General features: G+C 45.5%; 1 protein-coding gene and 1 long non-coding RNA gene across 2 annotated transcripts in view; one reads left to right on the forward strand and one right to left on the reverse strand.

Annotated features, from left to right (window-relative positions):
- The window catches only part of LOC111146196 (tenascin C), a 110,180-nt gene that overhangs the window by 35,950 nt on the left and 56,112 nt on the right, over positions 1-18,118 (reverse strand). The window contains exons 11-14 of the mRNA XM_022501635.1: positions 5,814-6,086; positions 4,766-5,038; positions 3,879-4,151; positions 910-1,182 (exon numbers count right to left, since the gene is read on the reverse strand). Coding sequence (XP_022357343.1) covers positions 910-1,182; positions 3,879-4,151; positions 4,766-5,038; positions 5,814-6,086 — 1,092 coding nt within the window. The remainder of the gene's footprint in view (positions 1-909; positions 1,183-3,878; positions 4,152-4,765; positions 5,039-5,813; positions 6,087-18,118) is intronic.
- LOC111146197 lies at positions 8,558-13,274 on the forward strand. Its single transcript, XR_002640524.1, has 3 exons — positions 8,558-9,759; positions 9,866-9,948; positions 12,271-13,274. It is a non-coding gene; the product is annotated as an uncharacterized LOC111146197 (long non-coding RNA).

Below are 18,118 nucleotides of genomic sequence, written 5' to 3' on the forward strand. Positions count from 1 at the left end.
GGCAGGCTCCTGGGGGGCACTGAATGCCTTGCCACCTTGCCAGTTGCAGCAGAGTGATGAGTAGAATTTAACGCACCCTCCTGGGTTGGCCCTTGGGTTGTGCCCCGCGGAGGCCAACACTCCAGGGAGCACCTCTTGATTAAAAGAGCAAAAAGGGCATCAGATCTTTGACATTCATAGCCTGGGACATTCCTTGCTTTGAATGCTGCTGTGTGGACTTCTCCTAATGAATGACTTTTTCTTTGGTACTGTCTCTAGTCATAATTGTGTGATTTTTTTTTTCTCCTTCCCATTTTGGTCGTGCTATTTGCTAATTTGGTGTCTTAACAATGACTCAGTATCTGAGAGAAGTGCCCGGAGGAGGTTAATTCAGTTCTCTTATTATACTCAGTGCATTTTAAAGAAACATTTAAATTAAAACATTTCTTTTAAATGCAAGAACCACAGAACCCATACCCATGAGGGATCTGGGATCGTAAAGTACTGGTTTCCAACTAGCAAAAGGACTCTCTAAAGTAAATAATCTGTGCTCTACCAGAACTCACACACAGCGAGGGGAGGGGACGGCTTTTAGTTCTATTCCAGCCCTGGAGAAGAGAATTAAAACCATCAGGCTGTCTCCTGAAACAGAATGCCATCATTTGGAAAGAGAGGGAGTGGTAGGACTAGGTAAAGGCTGGGAGAGGCTAGAGGCTGGAGGTCAGAAAAGGCAATGGCTCTATCATTCATTCTCGAAATGGCCGGGGCTTGTAGACCGAGGCACAGCTCCCAGGGCTGTCGCTCAGCATGCATGAGCAGCTGTTAAGAGGCAGAAGGAAGGACTCAGGGAGAGAAGCTGATTTCCGCAGAGTCTCTTGGAGAAGAAGCAGGCGCCTTGGGGAGGGGCATCGGCAGTGGGAAGGAAGGTACCTGTGGAGGCCTCGGCAGAGAGCACCGGTGTCCTATAGCCCCTGATCACCCCATAGATGGTGACTCGATATGAGGTGGCGGCCTTGAGGCCCGGGACGTCCACAGCCCGCAGGCTGCCGGGCACCGTGAGGTTCTGAGCTGCTTCCACACCGTTGGCCTCCTGCACCTGAATGACAAAGTGCTCATAGGCCTGGTCGGTTGTGGTCCAGTTGAGTTGGAGGCCATCCCAGCCAACCTTGGTCACGGCTAAGTCCCCAAGCTGGGGGAGCTCCTCTGAAGAAGGACAGAGAGGTACCGGTCAGTTCCGCGAAGCACAAAAGGAAGAAACCAAAATGTCCCACAGCCCAGCTCTACGCAAGACAGAAAGAGGTGGGAGAGTATTCCTGGGCATGTGTGGTCCTTCTTGGTCTCTGGGCATTTATTTCCAGCTTGAATACCCGTAACCTGGCCACAGCTTTCTTTAGGAGTTGCAAATGGCCAGAAAGGGGAAGACCCGCACGGCTCACTGAGAGAGCACTGAGAGAGCGGACCACTGAACAACCCACCTGGGAGGGCTCTCGGCATGCAGGGCCAGAACCCACAGGGCAGCTGGCAAAGTGGGACTGCGGGTCAGGGTAAGGAGGGCAGGGATGGTTAAAAGTGAAGGCTTTGCAGGCGGCTGGGCCTTGGTTGGAACTCCAACAATGGTATTTAACCACCGGCGAGTCTTGGACCTATCACGCAGCTCGTCCCTGAGTCTCACTCTCTTCATCTATAGAGGGAGAGGACAGTGCCCTGTCATTGGACTGTGTGATGCTTAAAGACCATTTACAACCCCCCTGAGGGTCATACCTGACCCACAGTGAGTGCCCCATAAGCGGCAGCACAACAAACACATCACTGTTCAGATGTTTCCCCTTGGAGCTTCTCAGCGGTACTGGAAACAACTGTCTGCCTCGTTTCATGACTTCACGTTGGAGAGACTGTCCAATTTCTGGCCACCTGCTATCGGACTGGCTTTATAGAGTGTACGCTGTCTCGGTCTGGACAAGTCTGCTGTTTTATCCCTGGACTTTACTTGGCTTTCAGGGATCAAATGTTCTGTGCTGGAATCTTGGCTCAGTTCTTTCCCTCCCACCTTCCGTGAGTACTTTGTGCCTGGATGAGGAATGTCTGCACCATGAAGCAAAGCCATTTGTGCGAAATGAGGGCCCACTTTTAATTAAAAGTGATTATGTTTTGCTTGGTAAATGGTGCAGAGCAGGGCCCACTATCTATCTTTCCACCACGTAGGAAGGACAGTTAATGTAGTTCTCATTGCAGATTTAGGAAGTCTGGATTCTGAACATGGCAAAGCCCACTGCCGAAGGGAACACCTCTGAGGATAAAATGCAACCCCAGGCTCTTCTCCTTTTAAAGGCTGAAGGGGCCATGGATTCGAAGTTAGAAAAGGAATTATCTGTAGGAATTTCAGCCACAAAAGGTGCCCCTGAAGTACTTATTCTTAGATATTTCAGGACTCAGTGGTGAGTCTGAGCACACTCAGCCTGTTAGAGGGGCTGATTCAAGTGGTACCACATGACCGTGATGCTTCTGGGGGCTATCCGTGTAGGAAGTGCCCTCTGCCTCCCTCGCTCACTGAGAAGAGCTATCCATTTATCTGTTGTGGAGTGGGGTTCCTGGTGAGATTTCATGTGCAAAAGGAGTTCTGTTGCTCAAAACAAAAGTTTACATACTACAGATAGAGACCGCTAGCATCCCGTATCCAGACCACACGGGCCTCAAAAGCCCCTTTTGCTCCTTTGGTCTGAAGATATTTCAAGCAGCACAGGACCATATAACCTGGCCAGCTTTGGTGGATTGCGACATCACCTTTCTCATTTTTGGAATCCTTCTCGCGAGGACCAAATTTATTTGGTATATGTGAGCAAGAAGAACAAATTATTTGAATGAGGTTATATGGGTGGTATTATCAAAACACAGGACGGGGGCACCTGGGTGGCTCAGTGGGTTAAAGCCTCTGCCTTTGGCTCAGGTCATGATCTCAGGGTCCTGGGATCAAGCCCCACATCGGGCTGTCTGCTCAGCAGGGAGCCTGCTTCCCTCTCTCTGTCTGCCTCTCTGCCTACTTGTGATCTCTCTCTGTCAAATAAATTAGAAAAAAACAAACAAACAAAAAAAAACACAGGACGTATAGCAAAGGGCATGGGCTGAGGGCCCAGCATAAAAGCCCACCAAAAATTTGGCTCATTTGCCCCCTTTCAGGCTGTTTCTAAAAACCTCACAAACAGCACAGAATTTTCCTATAACAGATGCAACAGCATATTTCCAGGGGACAAATTGAGATAAATTGTTTTTCCTCTCCACACTGAATGAAAAACACTGGAGTCAAATGTGACTGCTGCTCTCTTTTGGAAATGTGCGGGCTGCCCTGAGTGTCTGTTAAGGAGAGAGTGAGAGACTCGGACAGTTTCAGCTGAAGATGGCCAGATCATTTCAAAGGTTATCCCATGGACACATGACTACCCGTTGGACGGCAATCAGTGACTGTGAGGCTACTCATGATAAGATTTCTCTAGAAACTTTTGACCTTATTCTTGTGCCACAGCCCTACTGTTTCTGCTATTTTCATTATGATACGTTGCTGCCTGATGTATTAACCTATTTGCTGTTCAGTATTTCCTACAGGATGGGAGCTTAACTAAGCACTTTCGGTCATGGTTTCATTCACTGCTCAGGACAACGTTTTGAGGTGGGGTAATATCTCTGAACTGAAGGCGAGGAAAGAAGGCTCAGATATGTCAAATGACAGACCCAAGAGCATTCAGCCAGGAAAGCAGACTTCCAACCCAGACCTTCCTAAGTTAGAACTTGCATTCGCATTGCCCGTCAGGAGCATGGAGATGAAACTATGACGCTTGGGGAATGTTCTCTATCCCAAAGGGAGGTTGGCTCAGTCAAGTCTCTGGTGTGGGAGGAGGGTCCTATACCTGTGATGGCCTCCACAACAAGAGGTGGAGTGCTGCGGCCTCTGACCTCGCCTTGCAGGGTGATTGTGTAAGGAGTCCCAGCCCTGAGGCCCGGGATTTCCACGGAGCGCAGGTTCCCGGGAACCATGAGACTGTGAGCTTCCTTGGCCCGGTCAGCCTCCTGGATCTCAATGATAAACTGCTCATAGATCCCATCGGGGGCCGTCCAGTCCAGACTGAGGCCATGCCAGCCGACCTTGGTCACTGTGAGGTTTCCCAGATCTGGAACCTCTTCTGCATGAGGACACAGAGTTGCCGAGTTACTAAAAAAAGGAACTGCATGCGAGGATTCGGGTAAGATGACCCTCGTCGGGCCGAGGCTGGGCGGAGTCGTCTGGTGAGTGTTGATTACAGATGCATGATTTACGGCAGGTATGGAGCATGCTCTAACTGTGGGCACTAAAGCCAGGGTTTTTCTCTTCAATCTCCGGGAATGAAAGACAGTTCTAGGAATTGTTCATAACTTCCATGCTTAACATATAAATGGGGCTTTAGGGAATCTTTTAGTGTGTTCTTAAAATGAGCTCACACCAGTTTTTTTTTCTTTTCCACTTGCAAAGTGTGCTTTCCAACTCCTTAGCTATTATGATTGAAACTTGTTTTGAAAGAAAAGCCACCTCTCACTTTTGTAAGGGAAGAGTAGGTGGAATTTTCCATGGAATTGGCTACCATGCTGGACCAGGACATGTCCAAATAAGGGCTAGGACATTTGGAGGGAAGTGGGAATGATTCACCGGTGTTCCCCTGGGGGGGGGGGTGGCTGAGCCCAGCTTACAGCAGGAAGAGCTCGGATGCCCCCTGAGCAGAGACAAGGGGAGGAAGCAGATTAACGGACTGGTCTAGAATACCTGTCAAGACTTCAACAGAGAGAGGAGTGGTGCTGAAGTCCCGCGTGACCCCACGGATGGTGACACTATAGTGAGTGGCTGCTTTGAGCCCAGGCAGGTCCACGGACCTCAGTCCTCCCGGGACTGTGAGGTTCTGGGCCGCCTCGACCGCATCGGTCTCCTGCACCTGAATGAAAAACTGTTCATAGGCTCCTTCCGGAGCAGTCCAGTTGAGCCTGAGGGCATCCCAGCGCACCTTGGACACAGCAACCTCTCCCAGACCGGGAGTTTCCCCTGCAGAAGGACAAAGAACGAGTTTCATGATCAAATCATACAGCAAGATCCAGGGAACCTTGAACACCTGAGTAGACTTCATATTACTGAAAAATACAGGACTTTCTCTAGACAAACATGCATCGTGCAACTTCCTGAATTTGAGAAAGCGAGCAAAGAGCATGAGGGCTAGAAAAATATTTGTATTATTTATAATTATTATAATTATTATAATTATATTATAATTATATTTATAATTATAATTTATATTTATAATTTATAAAATATATATTTATAATATATAAATTATATATATAAATATATATAATTTATAAAAATATAATTATAATTATATTATAATTATTATAATTATAAATATATTATATATATTATTATATTTATATTTAATGAAATATCTTATTTCATTAAAGAGTTGCCCCAACCCTCAGTGCACAGGGAGATTAATGTTCTGATTTTTTTTTTTCTCTTAAATATAATGTCTTCACATCCCTTCCTGGGAGGGAGTCCATGAAGCTCACGACCCTGCCGCTGGGGCTGTGGGTATCGTCCCCAGGCAGGTCTCTGCACAACCCCACAGGGTGTTGTTCACATGGGGTGCGCTGTCAAAGGTGCCCCCGGAGTCGTACAGCCTGACGGCTCCCCTTTATGAGACACCACAGCACTATGACCTGGGGCAGACCAAGTCCATTCAGAAGTGAGTCGTGTCTGATGAGCCGTGGGTGGTTTCCTGTTAGGGACAGCAGGAGCTAGAAATGGAAGCATGAGAGAGAGGTACCTGTGGAGGCCTCGGCAGAGAGCACTGGTGTCCTGTAGCCCTTGATCACCCCATAGATGGTGACTCTATACAGGGTGGCGGCCTTGAGGCCCGGGACGTCCACAGCCCGCAGGCTGCCGGGCACTGTGAGGTTCTGAGCTGCCTCCACCCCGTTGGCCTCCTGCACCTGAATGACAAAGTGCTCATAGGCCTGGTCAGTTGTGGTCCAGTTGAGTTGGAGGCCATCCCAGCCAACCTCAGTCACGGTGAGGTTTTCCAGTTCGGGGGCATGGCCTGAATAATGACAGAGATGGGTCAGTTAAACCCTTCCTCAAATTCCTTTCCTTCTGGGAACCCAGAAATGGCAAAGTCATTGCCAACGCTGAAAAGGCCTGCCGTGGGGGCTGGGGTGGGGCCGATCGCCATGTTTCTCTCAATGTAAACCCCAGCACTATGGCCACCATCAAAACATCAACAGAAAACTCAGTATAATACTTATTTTTCCCTGTTACCTCTTTGCCTGTGTCTTTCGGAAATGGCATTTTCCTCCTGACCAGCGTCCTGTGGATCTAGAAAACTCTACACATCCATGTTTGTAGTGTTCTAGGCTTTGGTTTCCATCATGGAAAGTGTCTGTCATCGTAAGGATGAGCCCACAAGGAACAGCCTCCAGGCATTCCCAGAATGCTGGGTCTAAGCTGCTCATAAGGAACAGCCTCCAGGCATTCCCAGGATGCTGGGTCTAAGCTGCTCATAAGGAACAGCCTCCAGGCATTCCCAGGATGCTCAGTCTTCTGCATTTTGAGAAAATTGGATCTTGCTTCCTCAGTCTCATCTAGAGGATCTGTTTTATAGTCTCTATGCTGGGGTTTTTTGTCAGTTCCGGGGGCTCAAGTCAGTTTACATAAAACCACTTTAGGAAGATCAGAGATAAATGAACACGGTCCAAGTAAGGTTGTACTGAGGAAGGGGAGGAGTCTTTGCAAAACAGTCCCTCACTGGAGAGAAAGACTGAGGCCTGGACAAACAGAGCTTATTAAGCTCAATTAAAAGCAAAGGTGCCATCTTCAATCATCTCCTGTACACACAAAGTACAGCAATAACACACCTGTCTGAATATGCCTTCCCGGTGACAATTCACCCAGGGCGGAGCTTAAGTGGGCTTTTCGTGACCTAGGAATAAAGGACTTTCTCTAGAAAGGGATCCTGTAAACAACAGAGCAAGAACTGCCTCGAGCTCATTTAAAAGAACAAATTGTTTCTCCATTTATGCCTCCCATTGGCTGCTAGTTTCAAAAGAGCTCTATGTGTCCATTAAAGGACACTTCTAACCTGAAAATCCTAGCTTGACTGGATGGAAGACATCCTTTCTGAGGGAAAAAAATCTTTATTTTCAAGAATCTATTTAATTCAGACTTTTCCAAGTTCTGGGAAAAGTTCTTCCTTAGTGTTTCACATTGACAAAGCCTGCACTCCAGCAAATCTTATTTGATCTGAACAGGGGTCTGCAAACTATGATCCGAGGGCCAAGTCTGGCCTGTTGCCTACTTTGGTAATGAACTGTTAACAAGAGTTTTTTATAGTTTTCAATGGTTGGGGGCAAAAATCCAAAAAGAAGAATATTTCATAATATATGAAAATACAAATGAAATTCAAATTTTGGTGTATAAATAAAGTTTTATTGGAACAGCCATGCTTGTTAATTCATGTATTGTTGATGGCTGCTTTTGTGCTACAGGGGTCCTTGAATAGTTGTGACAGAAAACTTATGGCCTGAAAAGTCTAAAATATTTACTCTCTGGCCCTTTACAGAAAATGTTGGCCATGCTTCATCTTGAACTCCACTCTACGGGCTCCTCATATAACGCAAATTTATGCCCTGAAGCTTACCTGAAGCAGTTCTTAACCACACAAATGTGATATTGATCAGAAAGAGAGGACCCAATGCATCTCATTTTGGGGAAAGAAAGGGAAAGTCAGCCATCCTTAAACCCACTGGCCCTTGTGAGGCCAAAAGCACTGCTACTGATGTAACAGTTGTCTCCTTGATCTTGGGATTTAAGCACAACTAAAATCAAGAGTGTGTCCTTTTCAAATATTCTAGTAGTCCTCATGCATTTAGAGATATAGGACAAAAACCAATCTAAGCCACACTTCAAGGGTAGGGAGATTAATCCTATCATCCACACATGCCCCCTGTGACTCATCCCACTTTCCTCTCCTTTTCTCCTGCTGTCAAAACTGCTTGTGAGGAGCTTGGATGGCACTGACAATTTTCCTCTTTATGTGGATTAATTCACCATCTCTCCTTCTCAGCTAACTGCTTTTTAAGCTGTCTTTCTAATTCAGACATAAAGCCTTTTTTATTTTTTCCCATGAAAACAATGTCAAGAACCATTGTTGCAGGGAAGGTGAGGCGAGTTACCTAACTGGGGTGGGGAGGAGTGGGTCAGGGATGGTTTAGGAAAGCTCTTGCAGTAAAGATGGATGCAGAAAGGACAGGAGAGGATGCGCAGTGGGAACTATCCCTTCCTGAGGAGAACCATCTCTTCTCTCTAGAATGTTTTTTTTTTATGCCACTGACACTATTGTATGACACCTCTCACGTCCTGCTCCCTCCATTCTTACAGCTGACAGATGATTTCCACATAACATCATGTTGCTCAGTAAATAGTAATAATCAGGGTGATGTTTCCACCAAAACATTTGACTATCCTTCTACTTTTTTTTTTTTTTAACAAGCAGGTCAAGGAAGAGTATCAGTTTATCTTTAGTGAGCCATACTATGACTGTTTCTGTCATGGGTGCTATTGGCGTCCCCTACTCCCACCCTTTCTCACTAAACAAATGCTAGTCAGATAAGTGAAAGGTATAACTTCAGTGAATAGAATTGAGATAAATTGAAGGGATAATTATGAAATTAGAGGGAATGCTACAAACAAAAATACAGTGGACAATAGCTGAGGTGGGGACTAAGAAGTTTCACATAAATGCAAACTCTACATTTCAACAGCAAATGACACATTGGTGGCCTTATTGTCCCCAAAGCCCAGTGTTTCCGCTGTGTTGTTCCACACTGCATTTCTTGGCATTTCTTTATGAAAAGGCTGTTGTCTTTTTCTTACAGCTGTGCACTGGCATCTACCCTCTGAACAATGTCAGTGGGCCTGGGAAATCAGAATTTCGAAATCCCATTTCTATGCTCAGGGTGGGTTGACCAGCTGGCCTGGAGGAATTTCTGGCTGTGCCAACTTTAAACCTTCTGATGTGCCAGCTTTAAATCTTCCACCATCTTGTAGATGGTGATTACCAAGTGCTAGCTAATTAGGAATTCACTTGCGGCGTTCACTGATGGGAGAGAGTGATTCTCCCAAAGCAGGTGGATGGCCAAATTCAAGCCTGAGGACCCAAAGGGTAGAGTTAATTGCTTTGATCTCACCTTGCAAAGTCAAGATAATCAAAATTAAATGCCTTGCCTGCCTTAAAACTTTTCAGTGACTCTTTATCACTGTCAAGAATGGAGTCAAAACCCCTTAGCACGATATTCACTGCCCTTCGTAGACAGTCTCTGATGATGTCTCGAACCCCATACCTTGCTGTGCTCCTACTCTATCTTAGGGCAGGACTGGGAAGCCTGTGTTTCACTAGTAGGAAGTGGCTCATGTCTTCTCACATGCTGTTCCTCCTGCTGGAAATGTCATTACCCCCTTCCGCACTTCCTTTCCTCTTTGGAGACTCAGCCAAGTGTCACGTCTTCCAAAAGGCCTTCTCTGGTATCCATCTTTCCCTTTGCTCAGGTCTGGAATGGATCCTTGTTTCTGCTCCCATAGCTTCCCAAACTTCCCTCTAAAACAGACTAGTTATAGTCTTATAATTTTGGTTTCAGTTCTTTCTTTCTCACTGCAGTGTGCCTCACTGTGTGCCTTCCTGTTCTACAGAGACACCAGCATTGCCCGACCCATAGCAGGTAAGTAATAAATATTTGTTGGAGGGTTAAATATTTGAATAAATTCGGTTTGCTCCATGAATAAATCAAAATGGTATCACAGCAGAATGTTCCCTGTTACTTGCAGCTGTGACTACAAGCAAAATGCCACCGTTCTGCTTTCCAAACCTATGAGAACTACCGGGGTATCACAGATGAGTTCCTATGCTGGTAAGGAAAGATGCTTTCTTGGCCTTGTGTTTTTCATATTCTCTCTGCTCTATGTCCCTCGTGCTCACAGCAAATTCATGGCCTCCACTTTAAGTGGGGTTTCATTGAGTTTATCAAAATATAAATGCAGGGTGTGGAGCATGGGGGAGATGCCTGGCACACATTAATTTTCCTCAACTTTAATGGGCTTCTACCTTTCTCTCTTTCCTTCTCTCTCTCCCTCCCTCCCTCTCCCGATCCTCCCTCCTTTCCTTTCTCCTTCCCTCCTCTCTTTCCTTCCTTTTCTATCTAGAGTAGGCTTAACTGAAGACAACAGAGTAACTTTTCTTCCCTTAATCCTGAACAGAGGGAATTTGGGCTGTTAATGCAGAAGTAGAAGGAAAAGACCAGGAGATTCAATGGAAACATTACCACTCTGGAGTAGCTAGGGTTCCCCAAGCCTCATGAAGCATATGTCTTATGCTTGGCCCTGTCTAAGGCATTGGGGATGATACAGCACATCACTAGATAAAGGGGACAGAGTCTTTACATTCTGGTCTGTAGTAGGAGGCAGGTCATAGGCAAATAAACCAACTACTGAAAAATATCAGGGCAGGTAAGGAATTCTGCAGCAGCATGAAGGAGTCAGTCAGGATGGAAACACCATTTCAGATTGGTGGCCAGAGAAGTCTGCTGAGAAATCACTTGAGCTAAATAAAATGAGGGGGATGCCAATGAATAACCGGGAGAGGAGTAGTATTTGGACAGTAGAAATAGCATGCGCAAATGCCCTGAGGTAGGAGCAGGCTTGGTATACTCAAGGAACAGCAGGAAGGCCAGGGTGACCAGGGTGAAACGAACAAGGGGATAAATGGTGGGAGTGAGGTCAGAGAGACTGGAAGGAACAGATCCTTTAGGGCCATGTAGGCTGTGGTAGGGTCTCTGGATTTTATTTCAGGTGTGATGGGCAGCTGGCTTACACATACTTTTAATTTGGTTCTGCGTCAAGGAAAAAGTTTGCCCTTTGGCTCAATTCCATGGTTAGAGCTCTGGAATTCCCTGGGGAAAAACTGCTCTGGGGACAGCCAATTCCACATCTTCTCCATAAGACCCCTTTGCAGACTTGTGCTCTTATCCAGTGATGGGGCTGCTTGAGTGGTTTGAGCATCCAATCTTGGTTTCAGCTCAAGTCATGATCTCAAGACTGTGGGATCCAGCCCTGTATCAGAGGCTCTGCACTCAGCATGGAGTCTGCTTGAGAGTCTCTCTCCTGTTCTGTCTCCCTCTGCCCCTCCTGCTCATGCCCTCTCCTTCAAATAAATAAACAAATATTTTTAAAAAAGAAATTAAAAAAAAAAGGAATCTAGCAATGCAGAATGGGGAGTCTCTTGCTTCTGAGGTTTGAACCTATGGGCCTGTGACATCTTGGGACTCAAAATCCCATAAGTACACTTGCTCAGGAGGTCCCGTGTGATATGTTTCTTTCTTCTTCTCATAGGTACGAGGTCAAGCCTATATTTGTACTTATTTCCATAATCTTCAGCACAGTCCTGTTTGCCTTTATGTGTCTGCGCAAGAGTTTCCGCCCATCTCAAGCCTTTCCTGATGCCCAGAAATCATCCCATGTTCCTGCTGAACTCTCTGTTCCCCCAGCTTTAGCAAATGGAGTGTTGTGTTGTCGGGCTGTGTATCAGCAAGTTCCTCAGCAGCACACATCTATCCTAATCCTAATTGATCTAGAATCCCTAGAACTTAGTGCACAGATTTCAGCTGTAAACATTACTGGTCAAGTAACGTAGAAGACTTGAAAAGATAGAATTCGAGAGAAGGAAAGAGATGTCCACCTCACTTTTAATGAAATAAAACTGTCCTATGGAGAAAGCCCTACGGAAAAATATTCTGGAGACCATGGGGGAAGAGCCAATAAAAGGGACTCTGCACATTTTTTTTTCCCCTGAAATGAAAGATGTCTTTAAATAGACAACGTGATTTTTTGGAAACCATATTAAGGATGTGTGGTGGAGGAAATGAAACCACTGAGTCTTTGGGATGCCAAAACTGGGCTTTTAGTTGGAGACAAAGTAATCTCAGCCTGTGGTTCACTTGAAAACTTTTGTCTTCCTGAGCTGCTGAGGTCTGGGGCTTCTCCGCTGGAGACAGGAGATAACCTACCTACAGCCAGAGAGTAAAATGGAGTAAAATGAAGTAGAGATAGAAAATCTTTGCTATAGCATTTGTCAAATGCAAGGAAAAGTGGGAAGAGAGAGAGAGAGAGAGAAGGAAGAGGAGGAGAGGAAGTAGGAAGAACAAAGAGAAAGAAATGTCTTCTCTCTTGTTTTTCAGGTTCATTTGCTGTCCCTTGACACCTTCTGACAAGCTCATGATTATAAAGTTGAAACACTCAAATCTCTACCAGAGAACTATTTTTTCTGGATTCTATGTTGCCCCTCCTTACCTAGGATTGAACTGTCCCTCCAGAATGCCTTGATGATCATCTCATAGATGGGTGGGAAGCAGTGCAAAGTCAACAGAATTGACCACTTGAGCTCACTTGAGACTCTGTGAAGAGGCTGCTCTTTGTCTACCAATAATCCCTTCTCTCTCTCTTATAAACAACCATAATTTTATGTGGGCAGCAACAAGCTGAGCCAGAAGACTACTTTTCCTAGACTTGCTTATAGCGTGGAGTAGCCCATGAAATATGAGTAGTAGTCAATGGTGAAGTTTCCAGAAAGACTCTTCTAGGAGGTACTCCTTCTTGGTTTTGTTTCTTCCTCCTTCAGGCTGCCTAGAACACAGATGTGAAGGCTGTACTGTGGCAGCCATATTGTGACATGGAAGTGACTTTGGGAATGGAGCCGAGGACTAAGAATGGTGGAACAGAAAAAGAGAAGGAGACCAAGTCCCTGATAACTTGGCACTATTACCCAAGACCTGAACCACCTAGCTTCAGATTTACCTTATGAGAAACCAACTTCCATTTTGCTGAAGTGACTGTTTTTTGAGTTCTCTGTTATATGCAAGGGAAGGTACTCATAAATGACGAAGACTCTTCAAGGCCATTTCCAGATTTGCCCATCATTACGACTTCTTTTCTGCTTATCAAGATTGAGTTGGACTAACATCTCTGCCGTGACACTTTCTCCAGCTGACCCTGATTCTCCCAATCACCCCCTTTCCTTGATGGCGCTCAATCTAATATTCCCACTGTCTAATTTTCCCCACAGACAGTGAGCAGGAGCACATGAGTGAAAATAACAATGCTAAGTACAGGACTCACTTTCCCCTTAGATATCAGCACACTACAATGTATTGAGTGGGTTTTCTCAATAAAGACTAAATTGAGACTAAAGACTTTCCTTGTCAAGCCCTGAAGAATTAACATTTTTCACCCATACCTCTTGAATAGTTTGGGGCCACAATTCCGTGCACATATTTTTCATACTGGAAGAATGGATTTTTTTTTCTGATTATTTTTTTCAACTTAGCCACTGAGGAACTATGGCAGCAGGTACCAGGAACAGGATATTGGGCTAGAAGGAACACCACACTTCAGGATTTAGCTGTCATGGAAAAAAGAAGTTTGCCTCTTAGAGACTAAGAGAAAAGAGAAAATGGGGAGGGCACTGTGCTAGCCTCCAAGGATCAGATGCAACTTTTCAGGTAACCTTGGAAGGAAGCAGAAGACCTGAAATAAAGACATTTAGTGGGATGGGTGCTTGGCTGGCTCAGTCGGTAGAACACGTGACTCCTGATTTGGGGGTCATAAGTTTGAGCCCCACGTTAGGTGTAGAAATTACTAAAAAAAAAAAAAAAATAATAATGGTAAATAAACATAAAAAACATTAAGTGGAAAAAAACCAAAAAATTATTACCAACACCTTGGTCATCTTGAAAAAAAAATAAAATGAGAAGTAAATTCATTGTTAGGCTAAAGAAGGGGAACAAAAAAATAAGAAATGGTTTAAAAAACTCTGTAAAATGCACAAAATAAAATAAAATTTAAAAATCCCAAGACAAACACAAACCCCGGTGCTTTAAGTTCTCCTAGGAAGAAATATCTTAGAAAATGCTAGTGATTTCCCAGCAAGAAGACTTCGCTGAATCAGTTGACAAAGGTAAAGAGATTTAAGTAGCTCCTTCAAAGCACTATGTAGAGAAAGTTGTGTGTTTTCCCACCTGGTTTTCCCCTGGGGAGACAGCCTGACTTCCGGGTCTGCAAACCTCAGAATCAGCAGAGGGTCTGGAGAGAGCTCAGAGGCTGACCTCACCTGTGGATGCCTTTACTTGTGCGGGTTTGCTCTTATGTCTGCCCTTCTCGGCGATGAGGAGGATGCTGTACTCCTTCCCGGGCTCCAGGCCTCTCAGGACATAGGACGTGGTGTCTCTCGGAAGCTTCACGTCCACCGGCTGGCCGGAGGGCAGGCTGTAGTTGAGGCGGTAATGGTCAAACTTGGCTAAAGGCCTCCTCCAGAGCAGGGTCAGGTTGGTCTCTGTGGTTTCAGAAACGCGCAGGTCCCTGGGTGCGTCCATGTCTGGGAGGAAAGCAGAGAGATGTCCAGGCCTCAGGCGGGGAGGCAGGGCTGCTTTGGGCTAAGCATCCCAGCTCTGCTCTACAGGGGCTGTATGGCTGCAGGCAACTTCCTCGTCTGGGTCTGTTTTCACGTTTTGGAAGATTAAAAAGGATATAGTGGTATATATCCATACCATGAAATATTACTCAGTTAAAAGCATCTAAAAAGAACTGACTGTTGACACAAGGAACAATTTGAACAGACCTCGGACCTTGAGAGAATTACATGGAGTGAAAAAGCCTCTCTCTGCAGGTTGCATTCTCTGTATGATTCCTTATATGTAGCATTCTTGAAATAACAACAGTACAGAGATGAAGACTGGGGATTGCCCAGGGATAGGGAGAGGGGGAGGGAGGGAAGGAGTTGCCTGTGGCTATAAAAAAAGGGGACAAAAGCGACCCTAGTGATGGAACTATTCTGTGTCTTAACCATACCGATGGATGAGAAAAGCTGCTCAGGATAAAACGGTGTAGGGCTAGGGGCGCCTGGGTGGCTCAGTGGGTTAAAGCCTCTGCCTTCGGCTCAGGTCATAGTCCCAGTGTCCTGGGATCGAGCCCCACAACGGGCTCTCTGCTCAGCAGGGAACCTGCCTCCTCCTCTCTCTCTCTGCCTGCCTCTCTGTCTACTTGTGATCTCTATCTGTCAAATAAATAAATAAAATCTAAAAAAAAAAAAAAAAAAAAAACCAAAAAAAAAAAAACGGTGTAGGGCTAAGTATACCCACCTACAAAAATGAGCTGCATGTACTGCCCGGTGAAATATACATAAAGCTGATAGATTGTGTCAATGTCAATTTCCTTGTTGTGATATTGTTCAATGATTACACAGTTGTTAACCATTGGAGGAAAGTGGGCAAAGGGTTTAGGGGGAATCTCTCTGTGTCATTTCTCACAACAGCATGTGAACTGACAATTACCTCCAAAGAAAAAGATAAAAAAGAGTGTGTGGGGCACCTGGGTGGCTCAGTCAGTTAAGCAACTACCTTCCGCTCAGGTCATGATCCCAAGGTCCTGGGATAGAGGCCTGCATTGAGCTCCCTGCTCACTGGGGAGTCTGCTTCTCCCTCTCCCTGCTGCTCTGCCTACTTGTGATCTCTCTCTCTGTCAAATACATAAATAAAATCTTACAAAAAAAAAGTGTGTTTGTGCAAGTGGTCAGCATTGAGTCCATAATGGGGAAGCTCTATGAGGCATGACCTTCATCCCCTTTGCACACCAGACCCCTTTTCTCCACAGTGACTGGGGGAAGGATGGAAGAGGCTGGTGGAAAAGTAGAGGGAAAAATTTTCTTTTAACAAATTTTCCAGGGAGGGGAGAAAACTTGAGTAAAGAATCAATGGCTTCAAATCATACAGCTCCTTCCTCATCACCCTCTTCCAGAGCCTGGAACTTCAGGATGAAAGTAAGAGCACAGTCTGTCTGGAACTATGTTCCTGCTACTTACTGTCTGTAGGACAAGGGTATACTATAAAAGTCAGGTGTTTCCTAAAAGAAAACCTCCCAGATGTGTTTTGATCAGACTGTGGTTTATTTAAAAAAAAAAAAAAGAAGAAGAAGAAAGAAAAAGAACTGATTATGAACTTAAAAAAAAGTTTGCAGGTTTCTTATAAAATCTGGTTCCAATTTCTCATAAAAAAAAAAAAAAAAACCTCATTCCCCTTTAGAATCATTAAGATGCGGTGTGCTTACGTTACTTTTGAATTGGACATCTGGGCTAGATGATTCTAGGGGCCGCTTTCTCCTCTGTGCATCTACTGTTTCTTTCCAAATAGGTTTTCTGCCTCCTGGGCCCCAGTGCATCTGCCAGCGCCAGCCCAGAGGTGGTGGGGACCAATGGCTGTCTCACCTGTGGCCGCATTGATGGTGGCTGGATCGCTCTCCTTGTCAGCCTTCACAGCAGACACTCCGATCCCATATTCAGTTCCCGGCCTCAAACCTAAGGGAGAATGTGCAGGTGGATATTTAGCCCCAAACTGGGAAGACTTTCAGAGGATCATGAAGACAGTCCTGAGCTGTCACTGGAGCCTATGATCTCTCAGTGTCTGGTATGTTCTACAGACTGTCTCGCTGAAGTCCAAGTGAGAGAACTGCTGGGTTTGCACTTCTTTCTCTCTGTGGGGGGCTGCAAAATGGGGACATGCCCCACCCCTCCCAACCTGGTGTGCGTGTGGGCTGGGTCTGGGAGGCAGAGCTCACCTATGAGCGTGGCTTTGGTGGTGGCTTGCTGGCTCCGTGGGACTTCAACCTCGGCGTGGTCACCTCCCGAGATGGGTGCATACTTAATTCTGTAACTGTCAGGGGCCGCCTTGCCGTTCTTCCATTCCAGGGTGATGCTGTTGTCCGTCTGGGAGACGCGACGGAGATTCCTAGGAGCATCCAGGCCTGTTTGGAAGAGGAAGAGACATTTGCATTGAAAACACCAGGCACTAGGAGAGCGGGAGTCTGAAAATTCAAGCTGAGACATGAAACGCACCTGTGCCTGGAGAAAAAATGGCAACACCCCCTCAACTCAATACCCAACGGACAGATCTAACAAATACTGCATCTCAGGCACCTCTTTTGCCCTTATTTTATTTTACTTATTTGTTTACCTTTCCCCGTTATTAATGTGTGTGATACTCTAGTCATTTTCATGCTCCTCAGATTTTATGCTTAAAAAAACTACACAGAGAGGCACCTGGGTGGCTCAGTGGGTTAAAGCCTTTGCCTTTGGCTCAGGTCATGGTCTCAGGGTCCTGGGATCGAGCCCTGCATTGGGCTCTCTGCTCAGCAGGGAGCTTGCTTCCCTTCCTCTCTCTCTGCCTGCCTCTCTGCCTAACTTGTGATCTCTGTCTGCCAAATAAATAAATAAAATCTTAAAAAAAAAAAAAAGAAAAAACTACACAGAAACTTACGAATAAGGTCTGTGAGTGTAAGAACTTGTCTGCTGTGCCCATCTCTGTATTTCTAATAATTCATATGTTTCTGAGCTCTGAAAAAATATTTATTGACTCAATGATCGATGGATCCATTGGGACTTCTAAGAAAATGCCACAGGGGTGCCTGGCTGGCTCAGTCAGTAAGTCTCCGTTTTCAGCTCGGATCATGATCTCAAGGGCCTGGATGAAACCACGTGTCCGGCTCCGTGCTCAGCTGGGAGTCGGCTTCTGGGTTTTCTCTCTCCCTCTCCCTCTGCCCCTACCCTCACTTGTGCTCTCTCTCTCAAATAATAAAATCTTTAAAAAAAAGGAATGCCAGAGGCACCTTTGTTATTCATGCTTTCCATAAACTGTCTTTTATTATGGAAATATTTACATGAATTTTATTTTAATCAGAACTTCTTTTACCTGAGATTGTCAAACCAGCACCTTCCCAGTATGCTTTTGTGTGTGTGTGTGTGTGTGTGTGTGTGTGTGTGTGTTTTAGAAGGTTATTTGGATAGAGTTTTTTTTTACTTGAAAAAGTTGATCAATCGCTACAATATTTTTAAATAAACATTTTAAGGAATGAAATTTCCCTTTCTACTGTCTATTTCTATTTCTACTGTCAGAGGAGCCTGGAAGGAACCCCAGCAGAGTGGGATGGAAGTCTCACAACCCTTCTTTCCTGGCTGTTCACCGGGGAAGGCCCACTACCTGT

Source organism: Enhydra lutris, unplaced genomic scaffold, assembly GCF_002288905.1.
Source record: "Enhydra lutris kenyoni isolate GAN:26980312 unplaced genomic scaffold, ASM228890v2 scaffoldscaffold13, whole genome shotgun sequence".
NCBI classification, from domain to species: Eukaryota; Metazoa; Chordata; class Mammalia; order Carnivora; family Mustelidae; genus Enhydra; species Enhydra lutris.